This window comes from Castor canadensis, chromosome 12 (assembly GCF_047511655.1).
Source record: "Castor canadensis chromosome 12, mCasCan1.hap1v2, whole genome shotgun sequence".
Lineage (NCBI taxonomy): Eukaryota > Metazoa > Chordata > Mammalia > Rodentia > Castoridae > Castor > Castor canadensis.
The window spans coordinates 96,229,328-96,249,924 of record NC_133397.1 but is presented as its reverse complement, the minus strand read 5'-3'; the positions used below and the strand labels follow the sequence as shown (position 1 = coordinate 96,249,924).

The 20,597-nt window shown below is 38.2% G+C and overlaps 1 protein-coding gene across 3 annotated transcripts in view; it reads right to left on the bottom strand.

Annotated features, from left to right (window-relative positions):
• Positions 1-12,450: 12,450 nt before the first annotated feature.
• Gcc2 (GRIP and coiled-coil domain containing 2) overlaps positions 12,451-20,597 on the bottom strand; it is a 50,870-nt gene continuing 42,723 nt past the window's right edge. For 2 of the 3 annotated variants that reach the window (XM_074050527.1, XM_074050529.1), the window contains 3 exons: positions 20,296-20,447; positions 18,430-18,631; positions 12,451-14,099 (listed from right to left, as the gene is read on the bottom strand). In XM_074050527.1, coding sequence (XP_073906628.1) covers positions 14,029-14,099; positions 18,430-18,631; positions 20,296-20,447 — 425 coding nt within the window. In that variant the 3' untranslated portion in view covers positions 12,451-14,028. The remainder of the gene's footprint in view (positions 14,100-18,429; positions 18,632-20,295; positions 20,448-20,597) is intronic. The other variant, XM_074050528.1, reaches the window with a different exon arrangement.

Genomic DNA, 20,597 nt, shown 5'->3' with positions numbered 1-20,597 from the left:
ACTTGCCCCCAACTCCCACAATACCTGATGCCTCCAGGCTGGGCCATCATCACCTACTGTGTTCCTAAGTGCTTTCTCTTGGTGATCTTTTATTTCCTAGTGCTGCCACATTAATTATTTGCCCCTCCCTTCAGACACCTTATTCTGAAGCTGTCTTATCTCTTATTCTTTTCTCCTTATGGGTTTATGGCTTTAAATTTTTCATTTTATCAGGCCTTTAGGAGGAAGTACATTAAATCCTCCATATCGAGACCTATTACACAGTTTATGTTAACCATGTTAGGTAAGTTATTTTCAAATTTATTTATTTAATTATTTTAATTCTGGGTTGATCCAGAGCTGGTGAATTTCAATACTACATGATCAAGGGGTGTAATTCTTACTACCTTTTACGGCAGTCCTAGTCAATTTAAAAATATCATATGAAAAATAAATAATGCGTTGGGTGCTGGTGGCTTGTGCCTGTAATCCCAGCTACTCAGGAGGATCGTGGTTCAAAGCCAGCCTAAGCAAATAGTTTGAGAGATCCTATCTTGAAAATACCCAACACAAAACAGGGCTCGGGAAGTGGCTCAAGTGGCAGAGAACCTATTTAGCAAGCTTGAGGCTCTGAGTTCAAACCCCAGTGCCACCAAAAAAAAAAAAGAAAAAGAAAAAAATAATGTTAATTAAGAATGTCTGTTAACCAAAAATTTAAAAAGATTGGAAAAATAAAGCAGAAATGGGAGAAATTATGTGCATGTCACCTAACAAGGGATTTCTGTTAGAATATATAAAGCAGCTCCATGAATCAATTAAGAAAACAACCAACCAAGCCAGGCATCAGTGGCTCATGCCTGTAATCCTAGCTGTTTGGGAGGCTAAGATCAGAAGAACTGAGGTCTAAGGCCAGCCCAGACAAATACTTTGTGAGACCCCCATCTTCAAAATAGCGAGAGCAGAATGGACTGGACATGTGGTTCAAGTGGTAGAGCACCTGCTTTGTAAGTATGAGACCCTGAGTTCAAAACAAAACAAAAACAACCAACCAATATAAAAATAGTCAGCAAGTATGAACAGGCACTTCACAGAATAAAAAAAATGAAAGCAGTTAACAACATAGGAAAAGGTGTTTAACTTCCTTAGTCGTTAAGAGGAATGTCATTTAAAACCCTAATAAAATTATAAAAACATAGTTACAATTCCACCCACCAGATTGGCAAAAATTAAGAATCTGATAAAGTCAATTCATGAGAATGTGGAGGAACAGGAACTCTCAAATACTCTTTTCTTTTTATTGTTGTATGGGTGGGAGTACACCGTGGCATTTACAAAAGTTCTTACAATATATCAAATGTATCATACTTGAATTCACCCCCTCCACCATTCTCCTTTATCACACCCTCCCCTCATTCCTGGAATAGCTTCAACAGGGTCTCATTTTTCTGTTTACATACAAATGTGCACAATATTTGCACCATATTCACTCTCCTACCGCCTTTCCCTATTCCCTCCTACTTCCCTTTCCCTGCCTCCTCCCCCCCTCCTGCTGGTTGCAACCATCCCCAGGCAGGACCTGTTTTGCCCTCCTGTTCTTTGATTTTGTAAAAGAAAAAAAAATGATATTTTTGCTTGTTTAAGATAGCTACACAAGGAGTTTCCTTGTGGCACTTCTCAAATACTCTAACTTAAACACTTAAAAAACGACATTGATATAGCCAATCCATTTGGCCTCATCTAGTGGAGTTCCACACTAGAGGACTCTATTATCCAGCATTTCCAGTCCTGTGGATCCTAAACTCTTATACACAAGTATTGTGAAATAGGTAGAATAAGTTCATGGCACTATCACTTCTAAGAATAAAAAAGAGGAAGCAACCCAAACAACCACTAATAAATGGAATAAATTGTGGACTATTCATAAAATGAAATACTATGTAGCAATGAAAACAAATGAGCTACATGCATAATGTGAATGAGTTAAATATTTTGCTAGAAAGCAAGTCAGAAGAAAGTTTAGAGAATTCAAATCTGATAAAGCTCAAAACCAAGGAAATTCAGCAACCCACAGGATTGCACAGGAAGATTAGTGTTAAATTCAAGAAGCTAGTTACATATGGCTTGTGGGAATTGGGCACATAGAGAGTTTCAAAGGTATTGGTATTTTTTATTTTTTTAGGGTGAGTTTATTACCATTCTTCTGTGGGTGTGCTATATTCACTCTTTTGTATGTATGATTGCTCACAACAAAAGATGAATGAAAAAGAATCACCACAATCACTGGGAGCAGTGGCTCACTTCTGTAATCCCAGATACTTGGGAGGCAGAGAATAGGTGGACCATAGTTTGAGGCCAGGTTGGGGAAAAAAAGCTCACAAGCCCCTCTCAGCTAATAAAAGCTGGATATTGGTTCCTGCACCTGTCACCCCAGCTAAGAGGGAGGCAGTCCAGAGGAGAACTTATCTCAAAAATGACAAAGCAAAAAGGACTTGGAGCGTGGCTCAAGTGGTACAGCACCTGCCTGCCAAGCGGTAGGCCCTGAGTTCAAATCCCACTTCTGCCACCACCAAAAAAGAAAGACTTGCCACAATGTCTTTTCCTGGCAAAAGTAACCTGTAGATGAATTCAGTTGGGGTAGCTGGGCTGTATGGTGGAGACACATAGCCAAATCCACAGTCTCTGCGCTTCCTGTCCAGCAAGGGGCGCTGCAACTCTCCTCCAAGCTGGGCTGCTTCTGACTGAAAGAGATGCTGTGAACGTCCATGTGAGAACCAGCGGTGCAAGCCGCTGCCTTGGGCAGAGCAGGACAATGGTCACTTAAACGTTCCTTTTAAAAAATGCGTTCTAATGATATAAATTTATTTTAGTCAGTAGTTTTTGGGAGTAAAAAAAAGGGGTGTGTGTGTGTGTTTTAATACTGGACAGAAATACCACTTTTTGAAATACCACTTTTTTTTTTTAGCTCCAAAGAATTCTGTTTTAAAAGATTACATTTAAAAAAAATTTAGGATACATTAATAGTACAAGGGGTTCATATGAAAATTCCATATATGCATACAGTGTGTTTTGAGCAAGTTCACCCTCTCTATTCTCTTAACTCCTCTGTCCTCCCTTCCTTTTAAAAACAGTAATTTGGTGAGTTTCTTCATGCTATCTCTATACCTGTATAACAACATATTTTGATCCTCTTCACCCTCATATCTTTTCATTCCCCTCCCCCTCCTGTTGAACCCCCTTTGCACTCAAGTCCCATTATTACAATGCTTTTACCACAGAAAAAAGTTATTTAATCACTCCTCTTCCTTCTCTCTGTCCTTTCCTTTTCTATTTTACTTTTAAAATTATGTTTATTACCATATATTAATTGTACAAAGTATGGGGTTTTATTGTGATATTTCTGCATCCACATATAATGTAGTTTGGTCACATTCACCCTGTCTATAATTCAGTAAGTCCCATTTAAAAAACTTTCTTACAAAACTTTAAATGGGTTTCATTATGTCCTTTCATACATGCATACAATGTACTTCAGGGGCACTGGGGTTTGAACTCAGGGCTTTGTGTTTGCTGGGCAGGTGCTCTGCTGTTGAACCAGCCTTCAGCAATGCAATGTACTTCTATCATATTCTTTTGCCACCCTCATTTCCTCTGCCCTCTCCAAATAGCAAATAATTTCCATTTTATTTGTTTTTTAAAATGTATTTATTTTACAATGTAGATTCTTCAGATATATGCCCAGGAGTGGTATAGTGGAATTATAAGATAGGTCTATTTTTTAGTTTTTTGAGAAACCTCCATACTGATTTCCATACTGGCTGGACTAGTTGAGTTCATTCCTGCCATTTAGATCCTCTCCAACATTTGTTGTTTGTTTTCTGAGTTTGTGGGGGTGGGTGAGATGGAATCTCAGTGTAGTTTTGATATTAAAGCTACTGATGTTGAACACTTTTTCATATAATTATTAGCCATTTGTACTTCTTTTGGAAACTGTCTCTTCAATTTATTTGCATATTTACTAATTGGATTGTTTGTTCTTTTGGTGTTTAATGTTTGAAGCTCTGTATATATTTTGGATAGTAATCTTTCACTGATGAATAGTCAGCAAAGATTTTTTGTGGGTTATCTCTTGATTCTGGAAACAATTTTCCTTTGCCATGCAGAAGCTTTTTAACTTTTTTTATGTGTGTGTGGAGGACTGGGGTTTGAACTCAGGGCTTCATGCTTGTAAAGCAGGCACTCTTCTGCTTGAGCCACACCTTCAGTTCACAGGAGCTTTTAATCTGATGCATCCCACTTGTCAATTCTTGTTTTTTGTTCCTGAGCAATTGGAGACCTATTCAGAAAGATGGTACCTAAGCCTATATCTTAAAGGATTTTCCCTAATGATCTTCTTCTGAATTTCACTGGTATTTCTTCTGATGTCCCCTTTCTCATCTCTAATTTTATTAACTTGGGTCGTTCTCCCTTTCTTCTAGTAAGGTTGATTAAGGATTTGTTAATACTGTTTATATCTTTAAAGAATCAACTTACTGTTTTATTGATTCTTTGAATTGTTCTTTTAGTCTCCATGTCATTAATTTCTGCCTTGATCTTTATTATTTCTTTCCGTCTACTGCTTTTGAATTTGGTTTGTCTTGTTTTTCAAAGAGATTGAGGTACATCATTAGGTTTTTCAGTGAAGGTATTTATGACTAGAACCTTTCCTCTTATCACTGCCATTGCTGTGTCCCAAAGGTTCTTGTAAGTTGCATTTTCATTTTTGTTTGATTCTAGGAATTTTTACTATTTCTCCATTTATTTCTGCAATGACCCACTGATTATTCAAGAGTGACTTTTTCAGTCTCTATGTGTTTGGATATTTTTTATAGTTCCTCTTGTTACTGACTACTAGTTTTGTTCCATTGTGGGCAGATAAAATACAGGGAATTATTTCAGTTTTCTTGTATTTGTTAAGACTTACTTTATGTTCTGAGATACGATCTATTTTGGAGAAATTTCCATGGACTGCTTAGAAGAATTAGTATTCTGAATTTCTTGCAGGCAAGAAATGGTTAAGTCTTGCTTTTTAATCCAATCTACAAGTCTGTGTCTTTTGATTAGAGATTTGTTATTGAAAGGAGTTGTTATTGAAAGGAGTATAATTATTACTGCCACTTAATTGGTTTTTAGTATTTGATTCTTACTTACTCCTCATTTGCTTGTCTACTCTTCTAGTGAAATTAATTTTTTCCTGTATTTTCAGGGTTGTGTTTATCTTACTTGGCTGTGTGTAGGATTCCTTTAAGTATCTTCTGCAGCGCTGGTTTAGTGGTCATGAGTTGCTTTAGTTTTTTTTTTTTTATGGAAGGTGTTTATTTCTCCTTCAATTATGAAGGATCGCTCTATTGAGTACAGTAATTTATGTTGGCAGTTGTTTCCTTTCAGGGCTCGAATTACTTCATTCCATGCCCTCCTTGCTTTTAAAGTTTCTGTTGAGATATCTTCTGTTACTCTGTTGGGTTTGTGTTTATAAGTGACTTAGTGCTTTTCTCTTGCAGCTTTTAAAATTCTTCCCTTGTTCTGTATGCCTAATGTTTTAACTATAATATGACATGGAGAGGTTCTTTTCTGGTCTTGTCTGTTTGGAATCCTAAAAGCCTCCTGCACGTGGAAGACCATTTCTTTCTCAAGACATAGGAAGTTTTCTGCTATTATTTTATTGAAAATATTTTCTATGTCTTTAGCTTGCTTCTCTACTCCTTCTTTTCTGTCCATGGTTCATAGGTTTGGTCTTTTAATGGTGTTGCAGAGGTCTTGCATGTTCCATTCATACTTTAGTTTTTTTCTCTATCTTCATTTGCATGTTCTAACACATCTCCCTTGTCTTCAAGCCCTGATATTCTGTTTTCAATTTGATCCAGTCTATTGCAGAGAGTTTCAATAGAGTGTTTTATTTGACTTAATGAACTTTTCACTTCCAGGGTTTTAATTTGATTTTTTTTCCAGAATTTGTATATATTTATTGAATTCCTCTTTTATGTCCTGCAAGGTCTTGTATATTTCATTTAGCTTTTTGAGAATTTTTTGTTTTGTTTTGTTTTTTAGAATTCATTCCTGTCTTCTTTAATTTCATTGATCATTCTTGTAATTATTTAAAAAAATTCTTTAGATTTCATCCACTTCACTATTATGTTTTTTACTGTGGAATCATTGGGTTTTGAATGAGTCATATAGCTTTGTGTTTTATATGTCTTGTGTTTCTGTGTTGAAATTTGCACATCTGAGGTCAAGTCATTGGTTAAAAGTTTTAATCACCTGTAGTCTTTCAATTCAAATACTCTCAACATTCAGGCAGGGTAGTATAATGACTGGGTTGAGGTGGTATTTGTCAACTGTACTCAGAGTATGGCTCAGTAGTTAAGCATTCACCTATGAACTCAGGGTACTGTGCGTGATCCAGCACTGCCCAGATCAAGAAAAACTAGTTGGAATCTCTTATAGAAGGATCAGTTTTCTGTTTATGGGCTGCTTTCACTATAGAAGCTTCCCTTCTTTGTGTAGTGGGAACTGTGCTGGCCTTAGGGAGCTTTACAGCTTGTAGGGTAGGCAGGGTCCTACTTGCTCCACAAGCCCCCCAGTTTGTATTCCCCGGGGGGCAGCAAGCATCCAAATCTAGGGGTAATCCCCAAATGTGTCACAGAGTTGGGGGAGTAGAGTATTGAGTTCTGCATCAGCTGGGGGAAGAACTGAGGGACCTTTGCTTGGTTGTCTCAATGCTTATAGACCCCATCCAGCAGTCACCTCCCTATGGAAAAGGCTATGGATGTCACATGATGCAGAGGGCCTGATCTTGGGTTCTCAGACCTGCCAGGCAGTAAACACACATCAGAAGGCAGTTCCTGGATGTGGGCCTCAGTGCCTTTGGAACCTGCCCAATGGTTCACCTTTCTGTGTGAGGGAGGGTGCTGTGGATATCATGCAATTTGGAGATCTAGGCTCAGGGCCTTCAGACCTACCTAACAGCCAACACATGTAGCCAGGAGGCAGGCCCTGGAGGCAAATACTATATCAGCCACAGGCAAGGTGCTTTGTCTCCTCCACGACTCTCAGGCTATGGGACTTCCTCTTTGCCAGGGATTGTGAGGTTTCAGACCACCATGCTCTTCTCTGCTGGAGTTTTCTGCTGCTTGAACTTATCTACGGAACCATGTCAGACCGTCTTCCACTTCACAACCATCTCTCTTGACTGTCTCCCACTCAGAGACTGTGGCAGGGTGTTGCAAGACTCCATGAGCCATAATTATTTTCAAGCCCTCAGACAATAGTCTTTCTCTCAGGATAGCATCTTGTTATAGCTCTCAGACATGATGGGAGTGACAGGTGTCTCTCTTTACCAGGCTAATAGTGTTTCACTGCCTCACGAAATTCCTGCACTGGATTTAAGACTTTTGGCAGGTATGGGATTCTCTTGAAGACAGTCTGTCACCAGGGGCACCTAGTTTATCTTGTGATTGTCTTCAGTTGTCCCTCCCATCCCAAGGAGCTAGCACTCTTTGCTCCTTTTCTACTGCCTGTTTCTCCATGCTTTTCTACTGTCCTGCTGTCTGTTTGGTGATTGCCCATGTTCTTCCTCTCTTTCTCTGTTGAGAATATAGTTTGTATAGTTTCTCTTGCTATTGATGTCCAATATAAGACACAAGAAACTATTTCAACTTTCTTATAGTCTTTCTTAAAGAGTCTTTACTTAAGACTTGTTTTAATGGTTTAAAATGTAATCTGTTCTGGAGAAAGTTCCATGAGCTGACGAGAAGCATGTGTATTCTGCAGCTGTTGGATGGGATATTCTGTAGATGTCTGCTAAATCCATTTGCTCTATGCCGCAGTTTAACTCTAAGGCATCTATTGATTTTTTGGTCTGTATCATCTATTTGTTAAGGAGAGTGGGTTATTAAAGTCACACACTATTGTTATATCAGGACCTATCTGTCTCTTTATTGTCCATTAATGTGTTTTATGAAATTGGGTGCACCAATATTTGGTGCATATAAATTTATAATCACTCTATCTTTTTGATGGATGTTTTCCATTTAATAATATATAGTGACCTTTATCTCTTTTGACTAATTGTAGCTTTCAGTGTACTTTGTTAGATATTAGAATAGATTCCTGCTTGCTTTTGGTTTCTACTTTTTTGGCATATCATTTTCCATCCTTCTACTTTCAGCTTGTGTATGTCATTGGCAGTGAAGTATGTTTCTCAAAGACAACAAATATTGGATCTTGTTTTGTTTTGTTTTTTTCAAAAGTCAATCTGCATCTTTTAAGTAGAGAGTTGATCATTTACATTTAGGGTTATTATTTAGAGGTGTTTGGTGATTCTTACAATTTTGTTGATTCTTTTCCTGGTTGATTCGTGCACTGTTTGGTCCTCTTGGGAGTTTTCTGCTTCACTGAGTATGATTGATTTATTTCTTATTTATTTATTCTCATCCTGAAACTTATTCTTTCCTGTTTCTCGTATTTGTGACTTTTTCTGTCTTGTATGTAGGATTCATTTAAGCATTTTTTTGCAATGCTGGCTCAGTGGTTATGAATTGCTTTAGTTTGTGCTTATCTGGAAGATCTTTATTTCTCTGATTTAAAAGGATAACTGCTGAATATGCTAATCTTGGTTGTTAGTTATATGCTTTCAGAACCTGTAATGTATCATTCCACACTTTCCTGGCTTTTAGGGTTGGTTTCTGGAGAGCAGTCCGATGTAATTTTGATTGATTTGCCTTTGTAAGTAATTTGGCATTTTTCTTTTACAACTTTCCACATTCTTGTTTTGTAGCCTTAGTATTTTTATTATAGTGTGACATGAAGAGGTTCTTTTCTGGTTATGTTTATTTGGGGCTCTATATGCTGCCTGTTTTTGGATATTCACATTTTTCCCTAGATTTGGGAAATTTTTCTGCTATAATTTCATTAAGTTTTCTATGCCTTTAGTTTGTATCTTAGGTCCTTCTTCTGTCCTGTGGATTCCTGTTTGTGTTCTTGATTATGTCCCAGCATTCTTGAAAGTTGTTGTCAAGCTTATTTATTTCTGTGGTACTGGGGTTTGAACTCAGGGCCTCATGCTTACTAAGTAGGTATTCTACCATGTGAGCCACTCTGACTTTATTGAGTATTTTCTAGATAGGGTCTCAAGAACTATTTGCCTGGGCTGGCTTCAAACCATGATCTTCCTGATCTCTGCCTCCAAGTAGCTAGGATAACAGGCATGAATCACTGGTGGCTGGCTATTTATTCTTCATTGTTGTTTAAATGTAATATTTCCTTGACTTTGTCTTTAATCCTTAATGTTCTTTTCCTGCTTGGTCTAAGCTTTCCAGTTTCCCTCCCCCCTCCCCAGTACTGGTGTTTGAACTCAGGGCCTACACCTTGACCACTCCACCAGCCCTTTTTTGTGATGGGTTTTCCTTTTTTTTTTTTGAGATAGGGTCTTGTGAACTATTTGCTTGGACTGGCTTCAAATCATGATCCTCCTGATCTCTGCCTCCTGTGTAGCTAGGATTACAGGCGTGAGTCACTGGTGCCTGGCAAGTTTTTAATTTTAAATATTTTCCCCTGTAGAATCTCACTATTCTTTCTGAACTATTCATATACATGTTGCTTACTTGTACAGGTTTTGAATTGACTTCCTTACTTTATTCAGCTGTTTGAATCCTCTTTGAGGTCTTTTTTTTTTTTGGTGAGACCATGGTTTGAACTCAGGGCTTCACACTCTACTGCTTCAGACATGCCTCCAGTCCATTTTTCTCTGGTTATTTTTAGAGATGGGCTCTTGAGGAATACTTTTCTTGGCTGGCCTGGAGTGGTGATCCTCCTATCTCAGCCTCCCAACTAGTGATGATTATACGTGTTATCCACTGGTGCCTGACTCTTCATTGTTCATTTTTAAAAGTATACTTTTAAATTCTTTGTTATTGCAGACATTTCAATATTTTGGATTTAGTTATTGAGGAATTATGAGCTTTTGAAGGCATCACATTGCTCGTCTTTTCATATTTCTTATTTCTAGGTTGCCATTTGCATTATCTATTGTGATAGATATCTCTTCCAATTTTATTCAGTTGGCTTCTTAGTGAGCAATCTCCTCTTGAGGACTCAATCCCCAGTACCACTTAGAGAGAAGAAAACAAAACACCATAACAGCAACAACTGTATTCACTTTAGAAGCTTCCTTTGTGTACTTGGAGTTGCTGCTGGCCTCAGGGATCTGAGCCTGTGGGCTGGGTAGGTTCCCATTTACTCCAGCCCTCCCCTCCTGTTTGTGTCCCCTGAGGCAAGTGTCCAAGCCTAAGGGTGTCCCCTGAATGTGCTGGAGAGTGGAGGAAGCAAAAAGAGCATTGACTTCTGCTCAATGCAGATGGAAAAATGGGAGACTCAGACACTCCTCCTGCCAATCTCAGTGCTTTCAGACCATGTCCAGCTGCTGACCACGTTGTGTTAAGGAGGCTGGGGAAATTGAGTAATCCTTAGGACTTGGGCTCAGAGCATTCTATTCTGCCTAGTAACAAACCCCATGCAAACAGGAGGTAGCTCCTGGAGGCTGAGCAACTCACTGGCCACAGGCTCAGAGCTCTTTTCCAGTGATCCTCAGGTGATGGGGGGAGGGGCACTGACTGCCACACCTTTCACTGTGAGCTCCACATTGTTTAAACTTCTCAGCAGGTTCACATCAGACCCTACCCCTGTCCATGCCCCTCTTGCATTGTCATCCCCTACCCAGACACAGTGGCCGAGTGTTCCCAGGCTTCCTGTGTTGTGCTTGCTCCTTGCTTTCAGGTTTCCAGAGTAGCTCAGTCTCAAACAATAGGTACCCTCTCAAGATGGCACCTGGCTATAGATACCCCAATATATGGGGAAAGACAAAATGTCTTTCTTCTCCAGTGCTAGCCTACTAGGAGGAGTCACTGTTACACCAAATTCCTCTACGGGGTGTAAGTCTTGTGAGAACTGGGAGCTTACCTTGTGGTTAGGTCTGCCAATATGATGTCAGGAGGTTTTTCTAGCATACCGTTTGGTTATGGTTTTAGCTTTCCCTGCCAACTGGGGAGATGGGGTTGGTGCTGTGGACTGTTGCCTACATTTCTGTATTGTCTAGTTCTCCATGCTTTTCAGCTGTCCTGTCACCTCTTTTGTGATTCCTGATTCTCCCTTTGGAATAGTCTACCCTTCATTACCCTGACTCTTCTCATTCATGGAGTCACATGAAGTAAGTGTTTAATCCACCATCTCGCCACTTCAATCCTATTGTTTTTTATCCTCATTTTTACTTTTAAAAAATTTATTCATTTGTGCATACATTGTTTGGGCCATTTCTCCCCCTGCCCCCTCCTTTTAATTTTTTTTAAGTGTTAGCCTCCCAGATTCTTAAGACTTTTTATTCTGGCAACCAGTTGCACATAGTGCAGTGAGTGGCAGCTGCCTCAGTTGTACCATGTATCTTGCTTCTTGTTATTAGGGCTTCTAAAATGTTTATAAAGACATTTCAATGTGAGCTTAAGATCCAGTACAGCATCAATTACAACCCTAGACTGAGTCTGATTCTAGTCCCAGGTCTGGGCAGGTAGAAAATTTTATTACTAACAGCACAGCGTACATAATCATTATATTAACTTACTGGTAAATCCAATGCCTCATTCATGAACTGTTTCTCCTGACTTCCAGGTCCACTCCTTCCCAGGGCCACCTTGTCTCTTTCTGGTGGTACCTATGCTTTTTTGATTTGTGCCTTTCCATTTCCTAGTTGAAATTCCCAATGGAGTTAGTGACTTCTGACCCACCCTGAGCAAATTCCTTCATTTGAGGGCACCTTAGACTGCAACCTTCACCAGGTACCTGTCTGCTTGAATCCATGCATACCTTGCTCAAAGAAAGGCTATCTGCTGCTTGCAGCTGAAGCTGGAAGGAGTGGCTCAGATCTAGCAGACACCATGGTCAACTTGGCACATGCCAGAGAAGGTATACTTTTTTTTTTTAACGAGCAGGTAAGGGTGGGTGGTCTTATTAGGCTGGCTTCAAACTCCCTGGGTTCAAGGATCCTCCTACCTCAGCCTTCCAGGTAGCTGGGACTATTGGCACATGCCAGTGCACGTGGCTCAGTCTACATTTATTTTTTGGGTGGGACTAGGGTTTGAACTCAGGGTTTTGTGCTGTGCAAAGCAAGTGCTTTACTGCTTGAGCTAACCCTCTAGTCCATTTTGCTTTGGTTACTTTGGAGACTGGGCTTGCAAACTATTTGCCCAGGCTGGCCTCAAATTACCATCCTCCCAATCAGCTAGGATAACACGTATGAGCCACTGAAGCCCAGCTGAGTCTACATTTCTTGAGCACCCAATAGGCCCCAACTATGAAAGGACAGTGGTAAAGGAGTTTGCAACTCCAATTCAGAAGCCAATTAAAAACTCAAGAGACAGTGTTTAACAGAAAAAGAGTAGCCAAAAATTTAATATACATATTTAATAGAGATACTAAAATAAATATTCCATTTCTTCATTGCTGAAGCCATGAAAGAATATGCCTTTTGTAATCCAAGTAATTTTTATCATGCAAAAAGGTATTATTGTTACTATATCCATAAGTACAGACTATATTTTTAAATAAGTGTGTATAGAATTCAAAAGACCTAGGTTCAAAGAGAAAGTATTTAAATATAATTACAACTGGATTGTATGCCACTGGCACACTCATATTCACAGTTTATAAAGTAAAAAAAACTAAACTTTTAAAGTGAGCTCTGAAATAGATGCATTTTCATTAACACATTCACTAGTTAGGTCTGTTCTTCTAAGTCCAGAAGACAGAAATAAAGGAATAGTTTTTAAAGAACAAACTCAACATGTCAGCAGCAAATTTCAGTTAAACCAAAATTGGAAACTAATGTTCCTAGTAACTGAAGTACAAAGTCAGGTATCCACTTGATACTGAAAATTAGAGTACAAATTAAGAACTTCCGAGAGCATACTGTGTGGTGATTAAATATTAAAAATAGAATTCTCAAATTTAAGAACACATTTTTTTTTTATCTAGTCAATAAAATACTCAGAGGTGTCAAAGGCAAGGAACACCACCAGCTAGCTAGGATTATTCACCAGAACTGTGAAAACAGAGCCCTGATCTATGACGTGTCTTTAAATTCCTTTAGAGGGCAAGCTGAGGGAATGACATCATCATCCAACACTGGAAGCACCGGTTTCACATGTAGATTCAATGCCAAGTAACACAGTCACTGTTCTGAGTTGTTTTTTTTTTAATCTGGAGAGATGGAGAGAATTCTCAAAACAGACTTATGATTTTTAAGTAGTGGCACCATAGTATGAGCCTGTAGAGACACCAGGAAACTACCTGCCGAAGTAGGTGGGTCACACCAGTCAGTACCAGGTTTTCTGACAACATAGTGAGTTTTGAGAAAATACACTTTAGAGAAAAAAAGAGCAGTTTATTTTAAAGCAAGTAACTAAATCGCAATTTAATTCAGCTTCATAATTAACTGCAGCACAGCATATTTACTTGAAAATCTAATAAACATAAGCCAACTTTACCAAGAAAGCATTTTCCTTCAGATGCTAATTACAAAATTTTCTCAGCAATTAATAATTATTACCTGCAAGTCTGATCTTGCACCAATAATCTTGAAACATTATTGGAAAGCTTAAATTCCAGTTGGTATGATACCAAATCTAATTTAACTTCAAAATTCACAGAAATGAGTAAGTCCTGAGGTTCTAGAGATGGGGAGTGAATTCTTTCCTTGCACTCTCACCTGAGATTATGTCTGGGAGATCACTCTGTGGTGTTTGTGGTGCTGAGTTAGAGGGTTGTGGACAGACTGGTACCAATACTTCAAGCTGTTGTACTTTTACTTCAAGCTGAGACTTTAAATACATCTGTCATACGTACGTACAGTAGAGGAGGATGTGAACAGATATACATACTTTTTAACAGAAGAACAACAGTAATATATGGGAACCATTTTTTTCAAATGGATTCTATTTGGTTAATAAGGATTTTCTTTCCATCAATCTATCGAAGTCCAGACCAACTATGCAGATAGGATGCCCATCCAGAAGTACGGGAAGCATTTTCTTCTTCACCTTTGGAAGATTAAAAAAAAAAGTATTAAATTTTCTCAAGGTGAAATCTATATTCTAGAATCACTTTACAATATTAGCAAGTAGTGCTAATATCTCATTGATTATATTCCATCTAAAAGACATTAATTACTATTCTAAATTTCTTTGTTAAGAATTCAGTATTAGATTTCCTTAGTTGAGGCAACTTAATGCTACTTTTATGTTTTATATTGGAACTTTAAAACAATGATATGCAAAACAAAGACAATTATGAAAAATGATTTGTTACAAATAAACAATATTACCAATCTGTAAGCGATGCCTCAGTTACTCTGAAATACCATCTTTTCATAATATACTTTGATATTACCAATCAATGTCTGCTCTTGAGTATTCAGTATTTGTCTTTATCAGAAAATCCCAAAATAGAGTTTGCAGCACAACTATGTATTTTTGACAAGGGATACCTTATGTACATTTTTTTTTTGCAGTTCGGGGACTTGAACTCAGGGCTTACACCTTGAGCCATTCCACCAGCCGTTTTTTTTGTGATGGGTTTTTTCAAGACAGGGTTTCTTGAACTATTTACATAGGCTGCCAGGCTGGCAGCGATCCTTCTGATCTATGCCTACTGAGTAACTAGGATTTATAGGCATGAGCCATTGGCACATGGCTGTACATTTTTTTAAATAGAAACCTTATGCAAATTAAATTGGAGTTTAAAACCAATAGTTATGGTAACCCTTAAAACTAAACCAAAACAAACCCCACACAGTGTTAGTAATTTAAACACCGATGTATTGAGGTACACTTTACTTACTTTGAAATTTGCCCTTCTTAGTATACAGTACCAAGTCCAGAGAAACACATGGAATTGTGTGCGGTCTTCAGCTATCACCTCAAGGTGTGTGGCAAGTTTCACCTCAAGGATCTCCTGGGCCTTCATAGTCAGTCCCACTCCCACTCCTTGGCAACCAATGGTCTGCTTTTTTGTACAAGTTTATTTATACAGAGTACACAAAGTATACATTGAACTAGGCAAAAAATGCCAAACTTTCCTAATGTGGTTGTGTCATTTTGCATTATATGAATGTTTCAGTGGCTCTTATAATTTTTATGTTGAACATAAATCCCAGCTTAAAGCTCAGAAAAATTCTGAGCGTCTAAGACAATTTCAGAACAGGTTTTTCTTATTTTTTTTAACATGATTTATATAGAAATATATACAATCTGACATTTTTATGACCTTAAAAGAAGTGACTCTTGGTTGAACAGTAAAACTGAGGCTCAAATTTTGCACAGGAGGTACTACAGTAGGGCTAACTTATTTGGGGGAACAAAGGTGCTTGCCAGAAGTTCTATCTCAAATACAAAAGCAACACTCAACTTCTGAACTGTGGTGAGATCTAACAGGCAGGACAGGGTGAGTTCACACTGGTGGTGCAAGGAGACTGGCAGCCTACACTTCTCAGCGGTGTGGACAAGACAATACTTGTACTCCTGCACTCTAAGTTGATTTACCTTACACAGAAATTTAACCTGCTGCCCTGAGCAGTCCATAACACCTTCTTGGGGTTAAGTTGGGCCCCAAAAAGGTGATTTTTTTTTCCCCCAACCCTAGTGATTGAACCTGGGACCTCATACATACGAGGTGAGTGCTCTACCACTGAACCACATGTCCAAGGCCCTTAACACGTGTTTATCATAGGGAGTTTGATGACGCTTTTCAGATAGTTGGGTAACCTACGTTCTCCCTAAGCTAAAGTTGTATAAACCTTTTAGACCCTAGTCCACAGTGAAAAAACTAAATTTTATATCAGGAGCTAATATAGTCATATAGACACCAACCCTCATGTGTATACTAAGTTTTAAGGAGCAATTCTTACCCTTACTAAAATCAATGTATCTTGATATTTATGTTATTTCTTTTATTTTAAAAAGATATTCCAGATATGACCCATCAAATTGATTTCACCATCCACTAATGGGTAACAACTTGAATGAAAAATAATGCTATAACTTTCCAGAAAATCAGATGCCATAAACACTGCTTCCAAGAAGATGAATGGAGGCAAAGGGGTACTTGTGATTTGGTCTGACGGTCCAGTGCCCTTTAGTGCCAGAAGAGTAGCTTTCCTAGCCCAAAAGACCAAAAATCTTATGTTCTCCCTCATATGTGGACATTAGATCAAGGGCAAACACAACAAGGGCATTGGACTTTGATCACATGGTAAAGCGAGAGCACACAAGGAAGGTATGAGGATAGGTAAGACACCTAAAAAACTAGATAGCATTTGTTGCCCTCAATGCAAAGAAACTAAAGCAGATACTTTAAAGCAACTGAGGCCAATAGGAGAAGGGGACCAGGAACTAGAGAAAAGGTCAGTTTGAGAAGAATTAACTTAGAAGGTAACACACATGCACAGGAAATCAATGCGAGTCAACTCCCTGTATAGCTATCCCTATCTCAACTAGCAAAAACCCTTGTTCCTTCCTATTATTGCTTATACTCTCTCTTCAACAAAATTAGAGATAAGGGCAGAATAGTTTCTGCCTGGTAGCGAGGGGGAAGGGGGGGTAAGGGAGGGACTGGGGGGGCTAAATGAGGGGGTGGGGGGAGAAATGACCCAAACATTGTATGCACATATGAATAAAATAAAAATTAAAAAAAATAATTTTTCACTATTAGCAATATATATTAAAAAAAAAAAGAAGAATAGCTTTCACTCTTTTTTGGCATCCCACACATGTGCCAAGTTGGTTACTACCTTCAGGTCCTTCATAATGAAATGCTGCTGTTGTGAGCAGTCAGGTTGAAGGCCCCAGTCTGTAATATGGTACCAAGTTTGCTCAGAATGTCCTTCCTTCTTGCACCTCAGACCGTCTACCTAGAAGTTTTCCTTTCACTTAAAGTACATAGTTAAGAATTTCCCATGGAGGAAAATTTCTGTTTTCAGAGAAGATCCTGAAGAATGTTTTACAAGGTCAGTAGCTGATTAATGTAATGCTGTGTTCAGTATTATATTAACGATGCTCAGAAGTCCATTGAGAGCTTCTCATTCTTAGGAGGTGGGGCAATTGTATCTGCTTTTGAAATTTATATTTTCTACTTTTTTTGGTGGGGGGGCAGTTTTACTTTTATGTGAATAGTGGTAGCCGTTTTAAAAACTTCTATTTTAATGAAATAATTAATTAATTATAGTAGTACTGGAGATTGAACCCAGCGTCTCGTGCATGCTAAGCAAGTGCTCTACTATTTAAGCCACACTCACAGCTCTTCACTGGGTTTTGTGATCCTTTGGCTTGGTATTCAGCTATACTCTTCACATATTATCTCTGTCCTATTCTCTCTCTCCTGTCCTTTTGGAACTTTATTATTATTGTTAAACAATGATGCTGGTAATTTAAAATGTTTACTGCAAGATACACACATACAAAGATAATTGTAGCACTCACCCAACCCAGGCATGTTGGACCAGTCACAGACTACTCTTCAATTCCCTTCACCCTAAGCTGCTTCTCTCAGATTCTCTTTCTTCATCTGAAAGACTGTCAGAAGCCTGCAGGGTCAGTGCAAAGCACATTTCCAGCACAGTTCACTCCATATCTTCTCTAGGAGTCCAAGATACCCTCCCTACAAACTAACTCCTTGTTCTAAAGGATTTTCACCATGAGGAAGTTCCTTTCATTTTATAATTCTAGCCAAAAAGAGTGGGAATGGAGGAAACACAGAAGGTTCCTTTCCTGCCCAGTCCAATGGCTTCATTCCACCATCCAATGGCTTCATTCTACCTTCTTTTACCCACATTTCTGTTTTCATTTTCTCTATATTCGAGTTTACTCCCTTTCTCTTAAGCCGTATCTATATCTGCTATTAAAGCATCAGTTTTTAATTTTTATGTTTTCTTTAATTCATATATAGAGGAGAAACAATTTTTGTTCTGGGGTCTAAGGAACTCCTACATATCTTCTCTATGAAGGAGAACTATTTACAAACAGCTATGCTATGGAGACTCTTGGGTTAGTCTCTTAGACCAGTGGACCCTAAATGGACTCTAAATTTATATACAGGAGCCCCTTGGGTGGGAAGGAGTTTGAACTCACATTGGTGGGAAAAATTGAAGAAGACTGTAAACACATATAACTTCTTTGCTGTTGTTGGTTTTTTTTGAGACAGTCTCACTATATACCCCAGGCTGGTCTGCAGTCACAATTCTCCTATCTTAGCCTTTTGAGTCTTGGGATTATAAGCATGAGCCACTATGGCTGGCTTTCACACAAAATTCTTAAGTACAAGGCCAATGGTAAATTTAAATTACAAAACAGAAGTGGTGGGAGTTCTTTTTCATACCTTGAGCAACTGTGGCAAGTTTTCCCTTTTCTTCAGGGCTAAGCTGCAACATTGTGTCTATAACAGGAAGGAGCCTTTCTCTTTCACTACCTGGTTTCAGGAAAATGAACTGTAGCAAGACATTCTTCAAGTATTCCAGGTTAGCTACAGACTTCTCCCGCTCTTGATTTCTTTCCAATCTTCTTATTTCATTTTTGAGAAGCTGGTGTTAGAGAAATTATTTAAAATGGGTTTTAGAACTTCTAGTTAAACATGGTAGACTGAACACATTGCACTTTTCTTTTTCTTCTCCTGAACATAAAGGAGGGGCTAAGAAAGAATAAATAAGAGGTATCAAGAAATCTCAAAAGAGATGGGAAGGAGATAATGAAGTGGTAGCATCCTGTGCAAATACTGAGAAATGCCTGCCTCAGAAGCACAGGGTATCATAGAAATGGGGGTTGAAAGCTGGGGACTGAGGGAAATTCTACTAAATGAACAACTGGGGCCATAAGCTGGTACCATGATGCTCCTTCCATCTTTTACTTTCTGTACAACATGTGCTGAGGGGGGGTGAGTGAGTCTGAAAGTAGGTGCTGGGGTAAATGTCCAGTCTCCATGAAACTCCTGCCCCTCCCATGCTTATAGAGCCCAAACAGTTCCCATGTTTGCCACGAACAGCTCTTTTCCAAAACAGAAGTAGAGTTCAGGACATAGTGAATGTTAAGGAGCATAAGGAAATATAAAATACTATCAGAAAAACGGGGGAAAAGATGGCATGAAAAAGGTAGTAGGAAGTTGAAATTGTTGGGGATGATTTCCAGTTTTAAACAAAATTAGTCAACTCTGTCCTAAAATTCATGATCATTTAAAATAGTGACACTGAGAAATCTTGTGATTATAAAATCTGTGGAAATATAACATTTAAATAAGTCACTTAGGTTTAAAGTACTTAGTGGTGGGATACCATCATATACATATATGTATGTGTGTGTATGAATAAATACATAAATATATATACACACACAAATCTACTTAGCGGTGGGGTGCCATTACATATGCATGTACGTATATACATCTATATGTATATACACTACCCATAGATACATACATAATTTACTATAAATAAGTAAGTAATTCAATCTAAAAAAATCTCAAAAGGATAATAGCTAGTGGTTCTGCATGAGACAGCACAGAGCAAAGTGCAGATACGGAAGCATGTGAATTTCAGACAGACATGAGTCTGAATTTTGCCCTACCATTTACCAGCTTCATATTTTCTCTCCTCCAGTGATTATAAGGATTAAATAATATTAATATATATGTAAAGTCAGGGACCTAAGTCATTAAAATTGCTCAGTAAGTTTTATTCTTAGGGGTAATTTATCACTGAGCCAGGATGGAAATAAAATATCTCACATGAGTAACTTTCAACTATTCTACACCATTCCTAGATGTTTCCCGTGTTGACTTTAAAAAGGAAAATCTTCCTAAGCCACTTCACCATCTCCACTTACAAATTCAGCTAAATAGGTCAGTGCCATAAACATCATCCCAGTGATCTGAATTAGAAGTACTCCACTGTTTATCTTTAGAATTTGAGAACCCATACGTAGGTGGAATAATAATACTTTCCTACACAATACTTGTAAACATCACTCCAGTTTCCTAATTTACTATGGCTTCTTAGAAAAAAATAGGAATTAAGACTGCATACAATAGATATAAAAGCAGTATTTCTTATCATGAGGAATTTAATATAAAGAATCAAGATATTATGAATACATCTGAAATGTGGATGTTAAAATTTGGGGATGCATGTGCAAAGGGTCAGAAAAACCAAACTGGCACAGGGTATTTTCATGGTGGCCACTCTGTTGATCTCACCTTAATTTGCTCCATAAGGATGGCATTGGTTGCTTCTGTTTCCCGAAGCAGGCTGTTTAAGTGATCTGCACTTTTTGTGGTAGAACTGAGCTTCTGAGCTAATTCTTCTTTGGTAAATTCAGCATGCCACAAAGGAGGTTCTGCAAGATGTTCTAAGATTTAATTTTCAAAATCAGAGATTATAGTTCTAAATAAGAGAAACACTGAATATCTTACATTGTAATACTATATTTTACTGATCACTCAATATAAGGGATTCTATCGACTGTCATAAAAATCTCTCATGAGGTAAGATAGGTATC